Below are 24262 nucleotides of genomic sequence, written 5' to 3'. Positions count from 1 at the left end.
TGACCTTTGAACTGTGTTGGTGGAGCGGGGGCAGTCACGTAGTTCCTGACTGAGGGGTGTGGTAACGTCTGGCGGTGGTTCCAAACAAAGGAGCGTTCTGTGTAGTGGTTCCTGACAGATGCGCTGTGTCTCAGGCCTGGCTCTGGAGAAGGGACCTGGCTCCACCTGGAAGGACTGCCAACTTGGCTTCTTAAATCTAGCTCCTCCAGTCCCAGTCCATTCAAATGGGGACCCATCCTTTCCTTCCCATGTATATTGTTGATTACCTCTTGTGATTTAAAGCCTACCTCTTTGGTCCTGTTGGGATAGGTAAGGTTGGCATCAGTCCGCCTGCGCTGCCCATTGAGTCCCATGTCGCTGTGATGGGCCCTGAATCTATTGTGGAGCCAGAGGTTGAGATGAGGGTTGCTGTCCTGAAAGCCTCTGTGCTCCCCAGGCGCTCTGGTGTCTGAGAACATGATGGAAGCAGTCCAGCAGCCACAGAGGAAGACTCCTTAAAGAATTAGCTTTTTTCCCTCCAGCTTCCTGCCCTTGACATTCACATGGAATGTTTTTCTCATTGACTTCTCCTTCTCCCGTTCTTTTCCTCTCTTTCGAAAACTTTCTTCCGCTTAATTCTCCTCAGACCCCCACCCACTCGCTCCCCTTTCCTGTCCAAGTCTGTTTCTGATTGTATCCCTTTGTTTTTTCTGGTCCTCCCCCCTCACTCTCCGTCTTAGCGCGCTGTGCTCCTTCCTGTCTTCCCCCTGTTGCCCTCTCTGCTGCTCATGGCCTCTCTGTCTTCCTCTCCCTGCGTCTCTGGCTCAGTGGCTGTGGCACGCTTCCTGTCTTCCCCCTGTTGCCCTCTCTGCTGCTCATGGCCTCTCTGTCTTCCTCTCCCTGCGTCTCTGGCTCAGTGGCTGTGGCACGCTTCCTGTCTTCCCCCTGTTGCCCTCTCTGCTGCTCATGGCCTCTCTGTCTTCCTCTCCCTGCGTCTCTGGCTCAGTGGCTGTGGCACGCTTCCTGTCTTCCCCCCTCTCTGTCTCTCCCTCACACTAATTCCCCCTGCCGCCCAGCACTGCGCTGTCTCCCTTTCTCGCTCTTTATTCCTCCCACTCCTTCTCACTGCTGTACCTCCCTCTGTACCTTTCTCCCTCTTCCCCTCTCTCTCTCTGTATCTGTCTCTCTCTCTCCCATTTAACCCGCTTGTAGAGTGAGACTAGTGGAACTTCAATCAAGATTCTTGTTTTTTAATCCCTGGTAGACGCTGTGTCCCCACGTGAGCCTCCCCACTCTGCCTCTCATCTGATTACTCCTGTTCAGCTTGGGATACCAGAAGGGGCGAGAAGGGGATAAGGAGGGGGTGGGGTGGGTACACAACACTGCACCCGTAGCATACAGCAGTTAGCTACACAGACATAAAAGCCCTGAGCAGATACAAGCTGTAACACACCTGTCCCGGCCCGTTAACTACAGTATTGTCACCTATGGAGCTGAGGCACCTCTTGTTGTTTCATGTTATGTTCTGCTTCTCTGACTTCTATTTGTTCCAGTTATGCAGTGGCAGCTGCTATTTGAAGCTTGATTCAAATCCCATCTTGGCTTGGCAACTGTCTGGATTAGTTGTGATGTGTCTGACAAACCCAGAGATGCCTCCTAGGGGTCTTTTTACTCACTGTGCGACTCCCTCCTTGGATGCACCCTAAACGAGACAATGACAGTCACTGAGAACACTGACAGTGTCTGTCATTCAGGAAGAACAGTTTCAGCATTTGCCATGAGCCTACTCAGCACAACAAACTACCTCTGAGAAATCCTCTTTAGTGACAATAGGAAAATGAATGGAGAAATACTGCAGAAAGACCATGACATATTCTAATAGATACATGTACTCAAAGTGATGGGAGGGGGGGGGGGTAATCCCCATTCCAGGGTAAGAAGATTCCTTCTCAAACTCGAGCGCCTGTGCTTAGCTGACCACTGCTGTGTGGATAACAACTAACCCTGGAAGTAATAGAGGAGGCTGTATTAATCCATCCAAAGCTCTACTTGAACATGGCTTACGCTCTCCAATACCCCAGCTGTTTCCAATGACTGTTTCCTTTGTTTCAGTAAACACTTCTGCTGCACAATCACTCCATTCCCTATTGTTCCCAAGGTCACTCATGTGAATGTAAACAGATCCCCAAAAATATGTTTTGTCCTCAGATGTTGACCACCCCACTCCCACAGACGCACACACACACGAACACACACGAACACACACACACACACACACACACACACACACACACACACACACACACACACACACACACACACACACACACACACACACACACACACACACACACACACACACACACACCTGAATTGTAGGGCTCTCGTGTGCTGGACTTTACTCATCATTTAGCTACCTCTGGCTAAAACTCTCGGCTTTCAACCAATCACCCACCCACTCTGTGTGGATCATAAATAACGTCCAGGCTGCGAAAATGCACAATGGTAGCTCATTTGAAAGTCAATGTGGAATAATAAGTACCTGTCGCTGTTGCTCGTCTAACAGCAGTCGACGTACGGTGGAGCCCAGTTGGAGACCTTCACTCCATCCATTACATTATGGTAATGTCTTTCCTTATAGAGCCACCACAACTTTACAGGCACTACATAGTAACAGAGCCACAGTAGACTAGCTATATATCCTGGTGGAGCTTCTGTCTACACAGCACAGCGCCAGAGAGAAGCAGAAGCAGCGTTATGTAAGCGTGTGGCGGAGATTGTCGTCTGGATGTTGTCAAAGCTCTGTGAAAAAAGTATTGTCACAGTCTGAAGCCCCTAAGGGCATTTTGGTAACTTTAGAACTATAGCAGAGATGCTTCAAGTGCAATACACTATAGGAACTATTGAAATATATATATTCTTTTGCTGTCTTAGAGAATGACTGACTACATTGCAGGAAAAAACCATAGTGAGTCAACTCCCTCAGTTCTCATTAAAGCACTGGCATTCCTGAGTCCAGCATGAGGTCTTACCACCGTGTAAAAGAACAGCATGCTTCAGTCTGTTCTTGTGTATTTTTTACATTATTTTCCCTTTTGATGTCTTTCGGCTTTCATCTTTGAAATAACACGTCAGTCAGGTGCACTCAGAGGATTCACCAGAGCAAGAGAAAAGAGGGTTTGAAAGACTTCAAGTCCCAGGTAACTGTCATAGCTCCACTTGCCAGAGGGGAGAGCCTCTTTAAGCATACAGGATGAGGCAAAGAGTTCTGGATGTGAAGGGAATACAAATGAATGACAAATATAGCAGTTTTCTAACCCTGGATCTACTGACAAAAGAAACTAAAGCATGTATGAAACTCAGTGTTGGGGAAGCTACTCTAAAAAATATATAGTTTACCGAGCTACCAATTACTTTACACTGGAAGAAGTTAAGCTACCCTTAAGAAAAATATACTTTGAAAAAGTAGATCACTACTACCAAACTACTTAATATGTAAATCTGAAATGTCAGAATACAAATTGCAAGACAGATAACTTTGGGGTCATATGTTAACAGAATGTGTAATTTAGCCGATTAAACACAAAAACAAATGTTGTAAATGAGAATTAGGCAGGTCTGATTCTGAAAAAGGAAATTATTACGTACTTATATATTTCATTTTATTTGTGCAAAAACAGATGAAACTCAAGAACAATTCAGCAAATGAACTGGAACGTTGCCATACAGTGTATTGTGCCATTTACCTCATACATTAAAATCAAGTAAAGTGCTTTGTGGATTTCTGAGATTCACCTGTATACTGTATAAGAGACAATACTGCTGGTGCATAACCATTTTTTGGATTAATGATACCACATTCTGATCCATAAATGGAAACGATAAGCACTGAATAAATCTGTAAAATTAGACGCTGCCCATCTTTCCCATTCATTTGATATTGAGGCATAGCTGGATCTACACCACGGATATGTGGGACATGATCACAACATTGAACCACTTTTGAGATCTGAAAACATTATTTGGAGTGATGTGGACCTTTAAAAACCTATCTTTATGGATGCAGTTCATTAGGATGTCAACCTGTGGTGTGTCTGGTAATTGGGACAGGGTTGGGGTAGATAGACTCTTTCCATACATACAGTATAGTTACCACATGGATTGAGTGAATGTGAGTGGACTGACTAATGTCTTCACAGGCCTGCACTGTTCAGCAGGGGCTGCTGAGGGGAGGATGGCTCATGATAATCTCTGGAACAGAGTAAATGGAATGGCCATTCCACATATTCCGCTCCAGCCATTTCCACAAGACCATCCTCCCCAATTAAGGTGCCACCAACCTCCTGTGTTCAGCTTGCCTCCTTTTTAAGATGCAGCACTTCTCCTTCATAGTTGGCTCATTATGTAAACATTATTGTCATGCCCCAACGGAAGGCGGCTTCATACAAAAATGTATTAAAGTTTACATTAATATCCACTTTGATAAACAAGTCAGGGACTGGCAGTTCCAAAGTAAACATTTTAGCCTGACCATTGAAGCAAGCCACACTGGACTAATCAACTGGACTGAGGGGCCTCCCGGTGGCGCAGTGGTCTAGGGCACTGCATCGCAGTGCTAACTGCGCCACCAGAGTCTCTGGGTTCGCGCCCAGGCTCTGTCGCAGCCGGCCGCGACCGGGAGGTCCGTGGGGCGACGCACAATTGGCATAGCGTCGTCCGGGTTAGGGAGGGTAGGGATATCCTTGTCTCATCGCGCTCCAGCGACTCCTGTGGCGGGCCGGGCGCAGTGCGCGCTAACCAAGGGGGCCAGGTACACGGTGTTTCCTCCGACACATTGGTGCGGCTGGCTTCCGGGTTGGAGGCGCGCTGTGTTAAGAAGCAGTGCGGCTTGGTTGGGTTGTGCTTCGGAGGACGCATGGCTTTTGACCTTCGTCTCTCCCGAGCCCGTACGGGAGTTGTAGCGATGAGACAAGATAGTAATTACTAGCGATTGGATACCACGAAAATTGGGGAGAAAATGGGATAAAATTTTAAAAAAATAAAAAAAATAAAAATCAACTGGACTGACCAAAATAAATAAGTATTACAGAAACCTTTAGAAATGTGTGCCACCCATTTTCTGTGAGGCTTCAATGTCTCTGTCCACCCTGAAAAGAGACCATTATGTTTCTTATCATGATAATGATTCAGAAAATGATTGGCCACTTACCAGTACACTTAAGTCTTTACAATCATTTCTTTGTCAAAAATAGCTAGACCGGATAATCTATCCTGACACTGTCTTTCGGAAATGATCAAAACCAATAGCTACAAATGAATTCACACAGCTGGCATTTGAGCTTGATTTGAGCTTTGACCTTTCCATTCACAAGCTGATAGAACATTTCCTGAATCCTGACCAATGTAAAGAATTACTGTAGCCATGTCAATTCTGAGTGGAAACGCTTCATTTCCACGCTATTGGCCTCCACCTTCACCTTTGACCTGGGCATGTCCGTTTGGAAATTAAGTTCAAGAAAAAAAATGCACAAAAACAAAATTGTTTGTCAGATAGGAAGTTAGCCATGTTCCTAAAGTAAACACAAGCCTAACAATGTCCTGACCAGGCGGAAGGGATTTGGCTGACCCAATCCAGGTCAGACGCACACAGATTACATTCTGATCTAGCTGCTGAAATTTAGCATCGAGCTGGAAAGAGACTGGTGCTTTAATCAAGAAAAGACAAAGAATTTATTGATTTAAAAAAAAGGAGTATTCATTTATATTTATCATATCTAGTAAAGGAGAAGGGACACTAAAACAATATGTACATCACAATCCAATTTCACAATCCAACGGTAAAAATACAACATGACTTAAGACTCGTGAGCTTATCTGAAATGTATGAAGCCAAATTGGTCAAATTGTTTCATGAAGTTTTTCATGAGTACAAGCTCTCTAAGACTTAACCCTGAGAAGTGTTGATATTGGGAAGAATGGAATCTTTGACATTTAAGTTCTAAGCTAGCTCAAATATTCTGGGACTTCAATGTTCTAGTCCTGTGAGCAATCACTTACTACATCTCCCCCAGACGTAGGAGGATTAAGTCAAAATGGAGACAACACAAAAGTTACGGAAAAAAACGTAATGTAAAATTTGAAAACATGACATTCATCATCTTGTGCATACTGTTTTCCTTAGTAATGTTCCTTTAGAAAATATCATTTTCACAATTGTGAGATTGCTTTCCTCTTTGGCAAAGCTGCTACAGTACAGAAGAGGGAGGTTTCCGTGACAGAGTAGATCCTGGAGGACACAGTGCTCATTACAACTCTGCTGCTGCTCCTCACAGGTATACACGGTCACTGAGAATACTAAATGAGGCCACAGCACAAACAGTCTCCTAGACAGGCTCAGCCATACAAACACGCAGAGATAGGTCTAGATAAAGAAAAAGAACATACATTATGTGCAGGATAGTAGTATATAACTCTAAATAACAATTTAAAATGTTCATAAAAAATACAAAAAACTTCACCCCCAAATAGGACTTGCATCAAGCAGAGATGGGGATCTCAATCACATTAAATGGGGATGGGGTGTTGGAGCGAAGTGGATTATCTGTATTATTGGCACAGAGTAGGGGATTAATTATATGGAATCATGGAAGGTACAATCAGGTATTGTTTTGGTCTCTGCTCTAATCTATAATACCCGGTCTCTCCCTATGCTATGTGACGAAACAGCCTAGATCTCACCAACAAAGAGAACCTCATCTAGGAAGCTACTTCCCTTTCCCATATCCTCCATTCATTAACATGACTGTACATGGAGTCTCTCGCCTGTGCAGAGACATCATTTACAGAAATCAAAGTATTTTCTGGGCGGTGGGTTCAGTACAGCTCAGATGAGGTTAAAGAGCTGATGAGTCAGCAGCTCAGTGACAATAAGGACTCACAGCACAAATCAACTCCCTCCATGTTTATATCCCCATGACCCACACTTTGGTGTGGCTGCAATAAAATAAAAACACACAGGTTATTGGGGCCAAAGCAGGCAATACAGGTATTTTGATCCAAACACAGTACAGACTTCCTTAGGATATGGAGGCTATGTGGATGGTGGTATGAGTGTTAAAGTGATGCTGAATCTGGATTATTGGTCTGTTATGTTAACTGTGACATAAAAATAAGTAACACCTCTGCAAATCTACAAATATTTTTGGGTGTGCGTCAGCTCATGATTTTTACTAGAATGTTCATTATTACAAACAAACTACAGTGCTTGTTTAACCTCAAGTAGCACTCCTGTTTCTAAATACAGAGTCCCTTATAGTTGTCCTGAAGAAGGTTAAAATATATAATTGTCCTCTTTCTTTTGCTCTAAAAGCATTTCAGCCCATTCAATTCACCACTCACACATACAACCTTTACGCTGTGGTTGGATACCTTGTTGCCAGGGGGAACAGACACCCCTTGGTCTATATAGGGAAAAAAGACATTGCCAAGGCACTGGTGAAGTCCTCAGTCCAGAAATGATTGACAAGAGCTTGTGTTCTACATTCACTGGAGAGGTCGATGTTTGTCCTTTAAATAAAGAAGCTAGAAGAAACTTCGGACTAACGACAGCATCCTTCAGTGTTGTACAGTAATGTCGGAAGGACACACAAGAAAACACAAAGTACAGTTGAAGTCAGAAGTTTACATACACCTTAGCCATATACATTTAAACTATCACAATTCCTGACATTTAATCCTAGTAAAAAAATCCCCGTCTTAGGTCAGGTAGGATCACCACTTTATTTTAAGAACGTTAAATGTCAGAATAATAGTAGAGAGAATTATTTATTTCAGCTTCTATTTCTTTCATCACATTCCCAGTGGGTCAGAAGTTTACATGCACTCAATTAGTATTTGGTAGCATTGCCTTTAAATTGTTTAACTTGGGTCAAACGTTACGGGTAGCCTTCCACAAGCTTCCCACAATAAGTTGGGTGAATTTTGGCCCATTCCTCCTGACAGAGCTGGTGCAATTGAGTCAGGTTTGTAGGCCTCTTTGCTCGCACACGCTTTTTCAGTTCTGCCCACAATTTTTCTATAGGATTGAGGTCAGGGCTTTCTGATGGCCCCTTCAATACCTTGACTTTGTTGTCCTTAAGCCATTTTGCCACAACTTTGGAAGTATGCTTGGGGTCATTGTCCATTTGGAAGACCCATTTGCAACCACGCTTTAACTTCCTGACTGATGTCTTGAGATGTTGCTTCAATATATCCACATAATTGTCCTTCCTCATGACGCCATCTATTTTGTGAAGTGCACCAGTCCCTCCTGCAGCAAAGCACCCCCACAACATGATGCTGCCACCCCCGTGCTTCCCGGTTGGGAGGGTGTTCTTCGGCTTGCAAGCGTCCCCCTTTATTCTCCAAACAAAACAACGGTCATTATGGCCAAACAGTTCTATTTTTGTTTCATAAGACCAAAGGACATTTCTACAAAAAGTACAATCTTTGTCCCCATGTGCAGTTGCAAACCGTAGTCTGGCTTTTTTATGGCGGTTTTGGAGCAGTGGCTTCTTCCTTGCTGAGCGGCCTTTCAGGTTATGTCGATATAGGACTCGTTTTACTGTGGATATAGATACTTTGTACCTGTTTCCTCCAGCATCTTCACAAGGTCCTTTGCTGTTGTTCCGTGATTGATTTGCACTTTTCGCACCAAAGTACGTTCATCTCTAGGAGACAGAACGCGTCTCCTTCCTGAGCGGTATGATGGCTGTGTGGTCCCATGGTGTTTATACTTGTGTACTGTTGTTTGTACAGATGAACGTGGTACCTTCAGGCGTTTGGAAATTGCTCCCAAGGATGAACCAGACTTGTGGAGGTCTAACTTGTTTCTGAGGTCTTGGCTGATTTATTTTGATTTTCCCATGATGTCAAGCAAAGAGGCACTGAGTTTGAAGGTAGGCCTTGAAATACATCTACAGGTACACCTCCAATTGACTCAAATGATGTCAATTAGCCATTCAGAAGCTTCTAAAGCCATAACATAATTTTCTGGAATTTCCCAAGCTGTTTAAAGGCACAGTCAACTTAGTGTATATAAACTTCTGACCCACAGAAATTGTGATACAGTGAATTAAGTGAAATAATCTGTCAGTAAACAATTGTTGGAAAAATTACTTTGATGTCCTAACCGACTTGCCAAAACTATAATTTGTTAACAAGAAATTTGTGGAGTGGTTGAAAAACAAGTTTTAATGACTCCAACCTAAGTGTATGTAAACTTCCGACATCAACTGTAAATGTCCACATACAATATGCATAACGTCAGTCTCTTAAAAAAACAAAACAATGCAAGCCAATAAGGCAACCCCGTGGTGGATTTCACACCACCAGGTAATGCCTCAAAAGGTTAAAGGGGGAGGGGTCAAAGGGTCCCGGGGAGAGGTCAAAGGTTGCCCTCGTCCAGCATCTTGTTGACGCCGTCACAGATCCTCTGCAGGTGGCCGCGGTACACCTCAGACGGCCCATAGAGCGCCGCGAGGAAGTCACAGTCGGCAAAGTGGTTGAACACGTGGTTGACCCGCGAGTGGCTCTTGGCCGTCAGGTGGCGGTTGATGGCCTGGTGCAGCAGCTCGCGGCACTCGTTCAGGATGGCGCTCATCACGCGCCGGTCGAACGTGAACTCGATCTGGTGAAAGCTGACAGCCGTCATAGCCAGTGTGTGGACCTTCTTCCTGGAAAGGGGACGCAGTAGAGTTGTTATACATGATGGCTTAACTACAGTAGCTGGCAAACCACATGCCATTTCTCTGAGGGCCACAGCTTTTGTTCAAGCCCAAAACAATGATTATTTTTATCAGGGCTGGAATAAAAACCTGTGCTAATTAGCCCTCAACAACCATGGCTGGCAACCCTTAATCAAAGACCATTATAACCCTGTTAATGCTCTCTATTGCCATAATATAATCATATAGCATAATCTACCTGAAGCTCTCAACCAGCACCAGCTCCTCCCCGCTGAACTGGTTGTTGCGGTAGAGGACTCCCAGCTTCACCACCATCTTGATAAGGTTCTTGATGATCTTCTGGGCCTCCTTGCGGTTGCGCGTGTACTCCTTCGTGACGCGGTAGAGCTCGTCCAGCACCTCGCTGCTGGTGTCGTCGATGAAGAGGTTAGCCATGCTCTTGGTGGCCATCTTGCTCATCAGCTTCTTCTGTGCCTGAAGGGCCAGGCTCTTAGTACTGAAGGAGTCCATAATGACGTCTGGAGGGCGAGAGAGAGAGAGGGAGAAAAAGAGATTTGGGTCATACAGATGCACACTCACTGAAACCCGATGGTGGATTTTCTTCCTTCTTAATTATATACTGTACAGTGAGGAAATAACAGATGTTTATTTGGATGCATTCCTGACAACATATGGGAAACCCATATTTGCCTTTTGCATTTCTAGCACCAGCAGATCATGCAGAATTAATAATTTTTGAGGAAACATACTGCAGACAGTCAATGAAATGTTTATGCAAATTATCACATTTAATTATTTCATTTTCTCATCTGAATGAAGGCATTGAAGAGTCTTGCTACCGGTGTGCAATCCCTTAGTATAACTATGTCATGGGACATAAAGACCCAGTCACCAATTAAAATAGAATCTAAGATACAAGAATGACATCATGTAGGAGTGATGAGACTCACTGCAGTTCTGCAAAGCAGCCAATGATAGGACTGTCTCTGCAGCTACTGGCTGAATCCACATTTAGGAAAAAAAGAGGTTTATGTGTGCGGATGGGCTATAGCGTACGTGTGCACATTTGAGGAGGCTAGCTCCGAGTTGTGGGTGTTGCCTGCCAAAGCACAATGACTCAGAGGAAGCCTCAACACATTGTGTCAGCTCATAAACAATGGGTCAGGGGGACACAGGCTTTCATATCTTCTGCATTTCCTCAGCCAGATGAGCCCGGTCCCGGGCCCGACAGTACTGCAGTAGCTCCGCAACAAGAACCCAGGAATGACAGGTTCAGCCTGTCTTAATCCCTAAGGAAGTAGGATGAGGTTACCTCTAGAGACGGAGCCAAGGTCAGCGGCTCATTTTACCCCCCAAAGGCTAAAGTTATAAGTTAGGGAAGGTAAGCTGAGCCTAGATCTGTACCCATCTCTAGCATATCCTAGCAATCATTACTCCCTCCAAGATTAAAACATAAAACCTTTATTAAAATCCTAAATGTGACTGGATGCTAATCCAAATGCTCATATTTACCAACAGTAATATCTGCTAAGTATTATTACTGTAAAGCAGCTGACCGACTGCAGAATGAAAATGTGCCTGCTATGTGACTCATGTGATTCCACTCCAATCCGCATGGTCTCTCCAAGAATACCAATTGGTCTCCTTCGAGTGTCAGCGGGACGCTTTTTCTTCCAAGGGAGTACCCACGTCAGAAACCAAAGACAAGCTTTCCCTACAACATTGTCAGAGGGATGTAAAGAAAAACACCACTTTGCCTGCTACATTCAATCACAATGTGTCAATGAGAATCTGAACAGAGATGCTTTGAGGATAGAGACAAGTACAGCTTGCGACACTGCGCAAAGAAATCAAAGTTCACAAGCCTCTCTCTGCTGGAAGTATGAAAAAACAGATTCAGTGGATTAAAAAGAAACCTTTCAGAGCCTGGAGAGTGAAGTGATTTTCAGGGGGCTCATTAGATTTCTCTCCTGTCAAAGAGAATAACTTTAATGGAGTCAGTGGCTGTGATGACTAATACTGCTGTGAAGAAGTAAAAAGAAAAAAGCCTGTATTTGTCTTTCACCACAGTGAATCCAAACACTTAACTTCAGATGTGATGGATACTCAGGAGCGTCTGTAGTTTTCCTCAAAGCCAAAGAAAGACAGCAAATTCTTCCTGGAGCTGGCAATCACAAATGTAGGGAGATCCTCTCTCTCCCTACGCCCTACTGTCTTACTGTCTCTCTCACGAGATGGGAGGCGTCATGAAAGGACAAGCGCTTAGAATGATGAAACACTTTTCTATCAAGGACTCCTGCCTTGTAACTGTGCAGTGGGAGTTATGGCCAAATATAAGCTGCTGTGTGAACTGGGCCCAGGCAGGGAAAGCTTGGCCAAGCTTGGATCCCATCTCAGCACTATTTATATTGGCGCTGCTGGAATGGATTGAAAACAGAACGAGACATGACAGTGACAACATTACTGTGTGTTCAGCCAATATATATATATACAACAGAGCAATTAATACTGGTTTTCTTTGAGCTGGGCAGGCACTCTGGAATGAGAGACAAAGTGCTGGCATATCAACTGGATTTACTTAAACCAACATCAGTGCAGTGTAATCCAGAGAGTGCTTAAACTATATAGTTTAAAAAAACAAGACCTCAGTCAAAGTAGAACAGGTAGGTAAACATGACTCATGGAAATGAAACACGACCCTGGGCCTCTTTGGCAGCCAGGGACTCGGACTGGCCGGTGTCCCCAGAAGCACTTACCCTCCTGCAGGTGAAAAGTGGCCTCCAGAGGCTCAATGCTGGGTGTGCAGAGTGGCTCAGAAAGGGACTGTGGAGGTATGATGGCCAAACATGTGTCTGAAAGTCTGTCAGGCTAGTATGAGTGGGTCAGGTGAGAGAGGACCAATGATTGGATACACCTGGAGCTCCCTTTCCTGTCCACTCTGCCTCAGGCCCCACCCCTCTCCTAAGCCTCAGGGAAGATGATATGAATCCCCACCCAGTCTCAATACTGCTCCCCCAACTCAAAACTAGACTGGCTGGCAGAAACCTGTATAGACATTTCTGTGAAACTACTTCAAAAGATCAAGGTGGAATAGCTAAGCAAGCATGTCTGGAAATACTGTAACTATATAACTTTGAACAAGAGTTTATATTATTCAAGAGTGAATAATATGTTTTAGGCTGTGTGGCTTGCTTATAATTCCGATTGCATAGCCTACCCTACATGTATAACATTAATTCAAAATAGGGGGAAATCCCCACACACTTCTTTAGTATTGTAACATGTCTCAGGAACTTAGATTTACAGAAATGTATGACATCACCCTTATCTACAATAAGAGACAATGCACAATGGTTATGTAAAATGTATCCGTGCTTTGTGTTGGGTCTGAACTGATCACCTCACAATCAGCTCTTCACATGAAACATTTATTCTTTCTGGTAATGAACAGGATCAATTAGGATTACTGCCTGCTACAATTTCATCAAGTGTAGTTTTTACTCCTCTCTCTTACTCTCCTACTGTCCTCTAATCTCTCCTACTCTTGAGCTGTTGCATAACAGTGGAGGCGCTGATGAGTGCTGGGAACTCAGTTTTGTATGGCTGTGATGTGTGTATCAGTGTGTGTTTGTGTGTGTCGCTCCATCATCCTCCCACACAGTATCAGGGGTTGTGCACAGTGCCTAAGGGGGAGACAGTCCCTTTTTTAATAGTCTTCTCAGATCTGAAAGAGCCTGCTGCGGGATTAATAATTAACGTGGCAGCATTAAATGGATCACAGATTAATAATTAATATGACCAATTTGAAAAAATAGACCAGGGTAAGAGAAGTCTGCCTTGATGCCACAGGTGAACCAGGAAATGTGGGACCTGGCTGAGGGGTCAAACAACATCAGGGACAAATGGTGGAAAATATTATGACAAATGTGAATGGATAGGGTACTGTATGTGCAACTAAAAAATAATATGTGCAGGTGTGATGCAACAATGGTATCCTTGTCATAGACATGACATCGCATTAACATTATATTGAGTAGGTTGAAAGTAAATACAAGCCGAAACCAGTTTAAAACAATAGACCCATAGATAAAGGTAGATGACTTGTGGATGACTAACTCGCCTGTTATCAGTTTTTGACAATGGCACCACCACATGGACTTTGAGGAAACATGGCATGCCTACAAAGGAGTTTTACATCAAAAAAGTGTTTTATTGACCGACTGATAAGCGATCAAAGACACACATCTCTCTCACACACACACACGAGTGTGGGCTCAATTCAGAATTGAAAATGCCTCAAATTGCAATAAAATTCAAATTTAAGTAGTAAACAGAATCCAGAATTGCAATTCGAATTAAAAAGGAAATGGAATATAGTGAAATGCCTCTTATAGTCTATATTAGGTGCAGTCTATACAAATATACTGTACATAAAACAAGTTATATACATGCATAGAAAATATTGTTGAAACTTAAAATAAATGATCAAGGAAAACAAAACCTTATGCGAATATTCTAAGTTATTATTATATTTCATTAAATATGGGAAAAATACTACATCTCAGAATGCATTAGTTTAACCCTCAAGTTGACCTTGAAGCCTTCAAAAAGAAGCCAAACAAATCAAATGGACAGTGAAAATCTAATTGGCTATTCTAAGCACTAAGGTTAAAAGTATATGAACATTGCTTCCTGAGAAAAGTTATATATTCTTTGGAAGTGTGACCTGTTAGATTCAATGGAACTCATGTTCTATAGACGGGCTGGTTGTTTAGCAACAAAACCGACGCGTGTGCAACTATGGGGCAAAACAGACAGGGTTGGCTTAGACTTTAGAACATGTAAATTATATTTTGTCTCCAATGTATATTGAAATAATAAATACATTTTCAAAATGAGCACTTGTTGTCTCTCAAATACATTGTTCGTTACAGTTGTTGGTTAGCTAGCAAATTTTAGCATTGACATGAAATCAGTCAAAACAGGACATAGTATCAAGAACAAGATAAAACTACCTGAAACGAGCAACTTATGATTCCCCACATGGCAGTTTGTCATTGTTGTTAACCATCTGGCTATCCAGAATCACAACTAATGGACTTCTGCCCCATGGAAGCATTGCTTTGGTGACGTTGACAGCCAACCCATCTATGATTGAGTGGAATTTCTTTGAATAGCACTACATTTTATTTCCTACCACACAAAATCCTGTGGGTGTGGTCAATTCAAATTTTAACTTTTAAATTTTAACAAAAAACTTGGAATAGAGACACATGGCGAGGTGTGGATTAACATGACCACACCCCCGAGTAGGGTACAGAGTAGGGTCCTCCCATTACTCCCATGTAATTAGCCTAAATATGGCATCATCCTAAACAAATGGACACTTTTTTTGTCGATTCAATAAACGTTTTCACGTGTTGTTATTAACATACTTGGCTGTCACAACAACAAATTATTTGCATGATATGTATTCTGCCACTAATGCGTTACTCGACCTGCTAACACGGACAGTAAAGCTAGTAAAGCTGTCGCATTATACTTACAGTACCAGTCAAAAGTTAACACCTTCTCATTCAAGGGTTTTTCTTTATTTTTTCTATTTTCTAAATTGTAAAATAATAGTGAAGATATCAAAACTATGAAATAACACATATGGAATCATGTAGTAACCCCAAAAATGTTAAACAAATCAAAATATTTTAGATTTCAAAATTAGGCACCTTTGCCTTGATGACAGCTTTGCACACTCTTGGCATTCTCTCAACCAGCTTCACCTGGAAAGCTTTCCAACAGTCTTGAAGGAGTTCCCACATGCACTGAGCACTTGCTGGCTGCTTTTCCTTCACTCTGCGGTCCAACTCATCCCAAACCATCTCAATGGGTTGAGGTTGGGTGATTGTGGAGGCCAGGTCATCTGATGCAGCACTCCATCACTCTCCTTCTTGGTCAAATAGCCTTTAACACACCTCCAGGCTGTGTGGATCATTGTCCTGTTGATAAACAAATGATAGGGGACTAAGGCCAAACCAGATGGGATGGCGTATCACTGCAGAATGCTGTGTTGGCCATGCTGGTTAAGTGTGCCTTGAATTCTAAATAAATCACATACAGTGTCACCAGCCCCACGCCTCTTCCTCCATGCTTCACGGTGGGAACTACACATGCAAAGATCATCCATTCACCTACTCTGTGTCTCAGACACAGCGGTTGGAACCAAAAATCTTAAAATTTGGACTAATCAGACCAAAGGACAGATTTCCACCGGTCTAATGTCTATTGCTCGTGTTTCTTGGCCCAAGCAAATCTTCTTATTATTGTTGTCCTTCAACCATGAAGGCCTGATTCACGCAGTCTCCTCTGAACAGTTAAGCATTTATTTGGGCTGCAATATCTGAGGCTGGTAACTCTAATGAACTTTTCTTCTGCAGCAGAGGTAACTCTGGGTCTTCCTTCCCCGTGGCAGTCCTCATGAGAGCCAGTTTCATCATAGCGCTTGATGGTTTTTGCAACTGCACTTGAAGAAACTTTCAAAGTTCTTGGCTTAAAGTAATGATGGACTGTCGTTTCTCTTTGCTTATTTGAGCGGTTCTTGCCATAATATGGACTTGGTCTTTTACCAAACAGGGCCATCTTCTGTATACCACCCCTACCTTGTCACAACACAACTGCTTGGCTCAAACGCATTAAGAAAGAAAGAAATTCCCCAAATTAAGGCACACCTGTTAATTTAAATGCATTTCAGGTAACTACCTCCTGAAGCTGGTTGAGAGAATGCCAAGAGTGTGCAAAGCTGTCATCAAGGCAAAGGGTGGCTATTTGAAAAATCTCAAATATTTTTTGATTTGTTTAACACTTTGTTGGTTACTACATGATTCTGTGTGTTATTTCATAGTTTTGATGTCTTCACTATTATTCTACAATAGTAAAAATAAAGAAAAACCCTTGAATGAGTAGGTGTGTCCAAACCTTTTGACTGGTACTGTACATCTCCATTTCTTTAAATCCAGCTTTTTCCTCAGGTTAATTGACGTTAACTGGCTGGCGTGTGAAAGAAGTTAATCTTGATCTAAATCGCTAGACTTACATATGCCGCGTAACTACTTCCCGTCTTTGCCTGCCCTTGAACGGTTTAGGTATTTAGGACTTCCTATATGTACTTTCCACTTGCCTGAGACCAGCTGTGCAGACAACCCTACCAAATGGCCCAAAATAGCCTATGGCAAAATCTACACCTACTTGGTGGAATTTCCAGGTTTACAAAGGCAATACACATAGCTACAAAGAAGCATTAGCTGGCGATTTACCATGAATTAAGGGCTTTGAACTCACAAATGTATTGCGTAACCAGAGCCCACATATTTCCATCATCATCATCGCGGCATATAGCCTGAAACCAAGCGGTTCGTTTATCCTAGTCCTTGGGCAGTTGAAACTTTTCTTACGAAAAAAGATTGCAGCCAGAGTGCAGTATTTTTTACTGCAGTAATTTCACTTAACTGCAGTTAGAGTGCAGTATAACTGCAGTTATTCTGCAATTACTGCATCCAAAATACCCCAGTCGACTGCAGTTACAAAAAGGCTATCTTTTTTGTAAGGGTTGATTTGGTGGTCTTTTCTCCTACTATTGTTCAAACAAAACGGTGTGCAAGAACTTTTCGGCATCCTAGTTATAAAATCAGGGTAAGTTAGCTAGTTGAAGAAAGTCCATTGGAATCGGCTCTTTGGCTGATAATGGTGACATAGTCAACGCTACAGTTTCTGTTAATGCTAACATTTTTACATTTGCTTCAAAGTGGGTTCAGGTTCAGGTATGATGTAGTTTTTGATTAAGATGACATGGAAGTACGTTAAAAAACAACCAACCAAGCATATCCAAAACTCAGCAAAAAAAGAAAACGTCCCTTTTTCAGGACCAGGTCTTTCAAAGATAATTCGTAAAAATCAAAATAACTTCTCATTTCTTCATTGTAAAGGGTTTAAACGCTGTTACCCATGCTTGTTCAATGAACCATAAACAATTAATGAACATGCACCTGTGGAACGGTCGTTAAGACACTAACAGCTTAGACAGTAGGCAATTAAGGTCACAGTTATGAAAACTAAGGACACTAAAGAGGCCTTTCTACTGACTCTGAAAAACACCAAAAGAAAGATGCCCAGGGTCCCTGCGTGACCCTGCCCTAGGCATGCTGCAAGGAGGCATGAGGACTGCAGATGTGGCCAGGGCAAAAAATTGCAAAGTCCGTACTATGAGACGCCTAAGACAGGACGGACAGCTGATCATCCTCACAGTGGCAGACCACGTGTAACAACACCTGCACAGGATCGGTACATTCGAACATCACACCTGCGGGACAGGATGGCAACCACAACTGCCTGAGTTACACCAGGAACGCGCAATCCCTCCATCAGTGCTCAGACCGTCCGCAATAGGCTGAGGGAGGCTGGACTGAGGGCTTGTAGGCCTGTTGAAAGGCAGGTCCTCACCAGACATCACCGGCAACATCACCTAAGGGCACAAACCCACCATCGCTGAACCAGACAGGACTGGCAAAAAGTGCTCTTCACTGACAAGTCGCGGTTTTGTCTCACCAGGGGTGATGGTTGGATTCGCATTTATCGTCAAAGGAATGAGCGTTACACCGAGGCCTGTACTCTGGAGCGGGATCGATTTGGAGGTGGAAGGTCCGTCATGGTCTGGGGCGGTGTGTCACAGCATCATCGGACTGAGCTTGTTGTCATTGCAGGCAATCTCACCGCTGTGCATTACAGGGAAGACATCTTCCTTCCTCATGTGGTACCCTTCCTGCAGGCTCATCCTGACATGATCCTCCAGCATGACAATGCCACCAGCCATACTGCTTGTTCTGTGCGTGATTTCCTGCAAGACAGGAATGTCAGTGTTCTGCCATGGCCAGCGAAGAGCCCGGATCTCAATCCCATTGAGCACGTCTGGGACCTGTTGGATCAGAGGGTAAGGGCTAGGGCCATTCCCCCTAGAAATGTCCAGGAACTTGCAGGTGCCTTGGTGGAAGAGTGGGGTAACATCTCACAGCAAGAACTGGCACAGTCCAAGAGGAGGAGATGAACTGCAGTACTTAATGCAGCTGGTGGCCACACCAGCTACTGACTGTTATTTTTGATTTTGACCCCCCCTTTGTTCAGGGACACATTATTCCATTTTTGTTAGTGACATGTCTGTGGAACTTGCTCAGTTTGTGTATCAGTTGTTGAATCTTATGTTCATACAAATATTTGCACTTTAAGTTTGCTGAAAATAACCGCAGTTGACAGTGAGAGGACGCTTCTTTTTTAGTTGAGTTTGTAATGATAAAAAAAAATAATACAGCCAGTCAGGTTCTGAGTAAAGTAGACAATTAAACATTGGAGTAAAGGGAGTACCCCACATGTTAAGCTATGCCTCGCCATGTTTATCTATTGAGCCCAACCCTGGCACACACACGTTTTGTTCTTCAATCCTTGTGGGGACCTACAATTCACACACACACACAGAGAGAAACAAATGTCCCAAAGGCATACTCTGTCATTTGTCTCTAGTCTGTCACATATAGTCTTCTTTCTAGGAAGGTTTCACTGCCCTTCCATGCACAGACTGTTTCATATTTCCTAGGTAACAACTGAGGCTGCTGGCCAACTGAACTTTGCAGTCTTGTAAATCAGGTAAAACATCTCTGTACTGCTCTTGTCAATGAGTTACCTTTCATCTCCACAGGGATAATCATACATTTCCAGCAGTGCTTGAGTGTCAGAAATCATGACAAATAGGTTTGACATCAATTAATGTTTGGGATTTTGGAGCTGACTTCCTGGCCAAAGTGGACCTTGGTTCTCAGTTAGCCGAGCAACCAAACGGTAGTTGTAACTGACCCACTTGTTTGTCAGCCATAGCCATAGCCATAGCCAAATCAAATCAAATCTTATTGGTCACATACACATGGTTAGCAGATGTTAATGCGAGTGTAGGGAAATTCTTGTGCTTCTAGTTCCGATAGATTACTTGTTAGATATTACTACACTAACAATTTCACAACAACTACCTTATACACACACAAGTGTAAAGGGATGAATAAGAATATGTACATATAAATATATGGATGAGTGATGGCCGTGCGGCATAGGCAAGATGCAGTAGATTGTAGAGTACAGTATATGAGATGAGTAATGTAGGGTATGTAATCATTATATAAAGTGGCATTGTTTAAAGTGACTAGTGATACATTTATTACATCCAATTATTAAAGTGGCTAGAGATTTGAGTCAGTATGTTGGCAGCAGCCACTCAATGTTAGTGATGGCTGTTTAACAGTCTGATGGCCTTGAGATAGAAGCTGTTTTTTAGTCTCTCGGTCCCAGCTTTGGTGCACCTGTACTGACCTCGCCTTCTGGGTGATAGCGGGGTGAACAGGCAGTGGCTCAGATGGTTGTTGTTCTTGATTATTATTATTTTGGCCTTCCTGTGACACCGGATGTTGTAGGTGTCCTGGAGGACAGGTAGTTTGCCCCCGGTGATGCGTTGTGCAGACCACACTACCCTCTGGAGAGTCTTACGGTTGTGGGCGGAGCAGTTGCCGTACGAGGCGGTGATACAGCCCATCAGGATGCTCTCGATTGTGCATCTTAAAGTTTGTGAGTGTTTTCAGTGACAAGCCAAATTTCTTCAGCCTCCTGAGGTTGAAGAGGCGCTGTTGCGACTTCTTCACCAAGTTGTCTGTGTGGGTGGACCATTTAAGTTTGTCCGTGATGTGTACGCCGAGGAACTTAAAACTTTCCACCTTCTCCACTGCCGTCCCATCGATGTGGATAGGGGGGTGCTCTCTTTGCTTTTTCCTAAAGTCCACGATCACCTCTTTTGTTTTGCTGACATTGAGTGAGAGGTTATTTTCCTGACGCCACACTCCGAGGGCCCTCACCTCCTCCCTGTAGGCAGTCTCGTCGTTGTTGGTAATCAAGCCTACCACTGTAGTGTCGTCCGCAAACTTGATGATTGAGTTGGAGGCGTGCATGGACACGCACTCATGGTTGAACAGGGAGTACAGGAGAGGGCTGAGAATGGGCCCCAGTGTTGAGGATCAGCGGGGTGGAGATGTTGTTTCCTACCCCAACCACCTGGGGTTGGCCCGTCAGAAAGTCCATGACCCAGTTGCACAGGGTGGGGTCGAGACCCAGGATCTCAAGCTTAATGACGAGTTTGGAGGGTACTATGGTGTTAAATGTTGAGCTGTAGTCAATGAACAGCATTCTTATAGGTATTCCCCTTGTCCAGATGGGTTAGGGCAGTGTTCAGTGTGATTGCCTCATCTGTGGACCTATTGGGGCAGTAGGCAAATTGGAGTGGGTCTATGGTGTCAGGTAGGGTGGAGGTGATATGAGCAAGGGTAGCAACGTGCACAAGATGCACATACACAGTGGGGTAGCAACAATTGTTTAGAAAAACAAAATCCATAAATAAAACAATATAAATAAATATCACAACTATTTCACTACACCCGCAATAACATCTGCTAAATATGTGTATGCAACCAATACAATTGGATAAATAATTTCTTCAGACACAGCTGGTTAAAGCTGCAAGAGGCAACTCATTCAAAACCGCAATTCATGCAAACTGAAAACGTTCTGATTCTCCTTTTACTAGTGACATAAACAGTTAGTGCTGTATAATAAAGTGTACTACCTGCCAGAATACACAGAGGGTATTCATACACATACTAGTAGAAAAGCTTTCATCTCGATTATCTCAATAATAACAAAGTCACATACAAAATGTAGCAACAGAAAAGTAGGTTTTTATATGTTATATGGGGTAAGATGCGGAGTAGGCCTCAAGCAGGCACATCTTCAACAAATCGCTTGATATACACTTCATACAGAGATGAAATAAATGGCTTGTGGAGGAAAGAAGGCTTGCAATCCGACAGTGGCGTTTGAAACGCAAGAAAGGAACATGATAACACTAGGCTTCACCTTTTGTGGGGAATTCCATTGAAAACTATTGATTTGTAAACCATTTTTTAAAAATTAATTTCGATTTGTAAGGATTAAATCATTCACATCATAAATGTATTCGTTTTGAATGACAACTGTCAAACCAAAATACTGACCAAACACAAGGAAATAAAAATATAATTATCTTATGTTGGCAAACTAGGTTTATATACAATATACAATATCGTGGATTTATTATTGCATTTAAGGTCGAATGACATTACACTGCCTATTCTAGTTATGACTAATGTAAATGTTGTGGGAAAATTGGGCTTCAGCCTTCCTTTATCCAATTCTGCCACCTCCCATCCTCCATTGTATAGTTTCAAAGGACTATGTAACCTATTATTTGTTAAATATTTCTCAAAGACTGGTCAAGCATAGGCTAAAATACCATCTAAATTGAATTTACCTTTCGTTCAAATCAAACCGGATACGGAGGGTGAGTAAAGGGACCGTGGATTACGCTGCTACAATTTGACAATTTAATCTAGGCAAAATCTCGAGTCTTCATTATGGCAACCCATAGCAAATCCATGTACATCACCATGAGTCGGGTCTTCGTCTTTACTTGCGGTTCTTTGTCTTCCATGTAACTGTATTTTGTATCAGGTACTGGTGTGTAAATAATTGAAAGACTGTTTCTTCTCTCCCTGCTGAGCTCGGTTAAAGGAGTGTGTAACCTGACTCCTCCTCACAAAAAGTTTCAAATTTGAGGGATTTCGAAAATTCGAGATTGATGTTACTCTGGACCAATGGAAGAGCCCAGTAAAAATGTATCAAACCAATCATACTGTGGGAAATTCCTTATAACTTCCAACATTCCCTGCCCCCATTCGGTTTCCAGTAATTAGCCTCATCTAGCTCCCAAATCCAAGGTTGAAAATTTCCCAAAGGAAATGGTATTATGTGAACAATGATCGGGAACAATGAGTTGTTTGTCATAAACAAAAAGGCTAGTAGACGGCACAATTATTTAATCATAAATCAAAAAGATTAATTATTTGACCTAATTAATGGAAAATATTGCCTCAGTAGATGATTTCGGCAACGTTATTGATCAAAACTGATTTATATAGGACACACAACAGCGAGAGAACGAGATATAGTAAACCAGACATCTAGGTGTTTTACAGCGGATGTTTTCTGGACCGGACAGCACCGTTTTCCCCGGTCTATGAATGAATGGGTTTAGCAGGAATTCCGGAGGGTCATGGTGTTCATTGTGAATCACATGTGTTAAACAATCAACAAACTATTTTTCTCTTATGGTCTGGATGTAAATGGGTATAAATAGGCCTAACTCAAGACAGATTTGACAGGGCTATTTTAAACATATATTGTAAATTAAAATACATAATATTATAGAATAGCACCACATTTACATAGCCTAGTTAGTTCATAGTACTCTGCAATCCAGTCGTCAATATTATTGCATTTTATGCTTAGCCTACTGTCATCCTTATCACAAGGTAGTTTACCTTCACCCGCAACCTGCAAATAGTAGGCCATTTAGTGAGAAAGCTTGTTAAGAAGCGCTGTTCAGTGGAGCATTTGGATATTGCAATTTTGTAACCAATGAGAGATACTGTAGCAAGCAGTGATACATTAGCTAATCTCTGAGCCACACTATAGAGATACACACTCTATTTAGCTTGAATATACACGATCATTTTTCTAATAAGTATGCTATATAAAACATTTTAACAACCATAGAAAGGTGACCGAATAACGATTTACTTTCCATATTCTCTGTGATTAGTAGGCAAAAGACAAACAAATATTTTCGTGTAAACAGAAACCAATGGACACACATGAGCATAAATTATGTAATGTTGTGTATTAACTGGATTTTTTATATAAATAAACGAATGTAATCAAACATGGTAACAAGACAACATTTCAAAAACATAGCCCATAGGGGATCGAATGGACGAGTGAGAGGTCGAGGCGACCGGACGACGAACGAAAGATGGCGGAATGAGATGATGGAGTGGATTCTGAATACAATAGTGGTAGAATCAAGGATAATTTGAGTATTGTCCAAAATAACGGAAAACGGAGCAAAGTGGTATACAGTGATGAGAATGACTCTTCGTATCTAGTAGGAGTACGGTTTGTTAATGAGGAGCAGCTGAGCAGAGAACCAGTCTTTAAGAAACCATTTCAGTTATCCAAACTGGTGGAGAGAGTGCTGGGTAAAGGCAAGGCTGTGCGGATCCCGAGAGGTGGGTTTGTTTAGATTTTTTATGTGCTTCTGTGGATCAGAAGGAACGTGCGTTGTTGTCTTAACCGATTTGATAAGTATGAAGTGTCGTGTGTGTCTCTTCGAAACAGGGCACCCCTCAAGGTTTTTTTTATCTGGCGTCTCGTGGAAAGTCGATTTTGAAGAAATAAAAAAATATTCCTGGAGTGATTGAAGCACGTCGGATGAATCGTGTTGTGAATGGTGAAAACGTGAAGTGTATCTATTTTTTTTTTTTTTTTTTATATATGTTTCTCCCTACTCAAGTGCAGTTAGGGTATATTAACTACAGAATCAGAACAGT

The 24262-nt window shown here is 42.6% G+C and overlaps 1 protein-coding gene across 1 annotated transcript; it reads right to left on the bottom strand.

Moving 5' to 3' along the window:
• Positions 1–9192: 9192 nt before the first annotated feature.
• Positions 9193–22384, bottom strand: tnfaip8l1 (tumor necrosis factor, alpha-induced protein 8-like 1). Its single transcript, XM_039000978.1, has 3 exons — positions 22126–22384; positions 9943–10222; positions 9193–9692 (listed from the first exon to the last, which is right to left on the bottom strand). Exons 2-3 carry the CDS (start codon positions 10212–10214, stop codon positions 9404–9406), a joined length of 561 nt encoding a protein of 186 aa, XP_038856906.1. The 5' UTR covers positions 10215–10222; positions 22126–22384; the 3' UTR covers positions 9193–9403.
• Positions 22385–24262: the final 1878 nt, after the last annotated feature.

This window comes from Salvelinus namaycush, chromosome 9, assembly GCF_016432855.1.
Source record: "Salvelinus namaycush isolate Seneca chromosome 9, SaNama_1.0, whole genome shotgun sequence".
NCBI lineage: Eukaryota > Metazoa > Chordata > Actinopteri > Salmoniformes > Salmonidae > Salvelinus > Salvelinus namaycush.
This window is presented reverse-complemented; position numbering and strand designations above follow the sequence as displayed.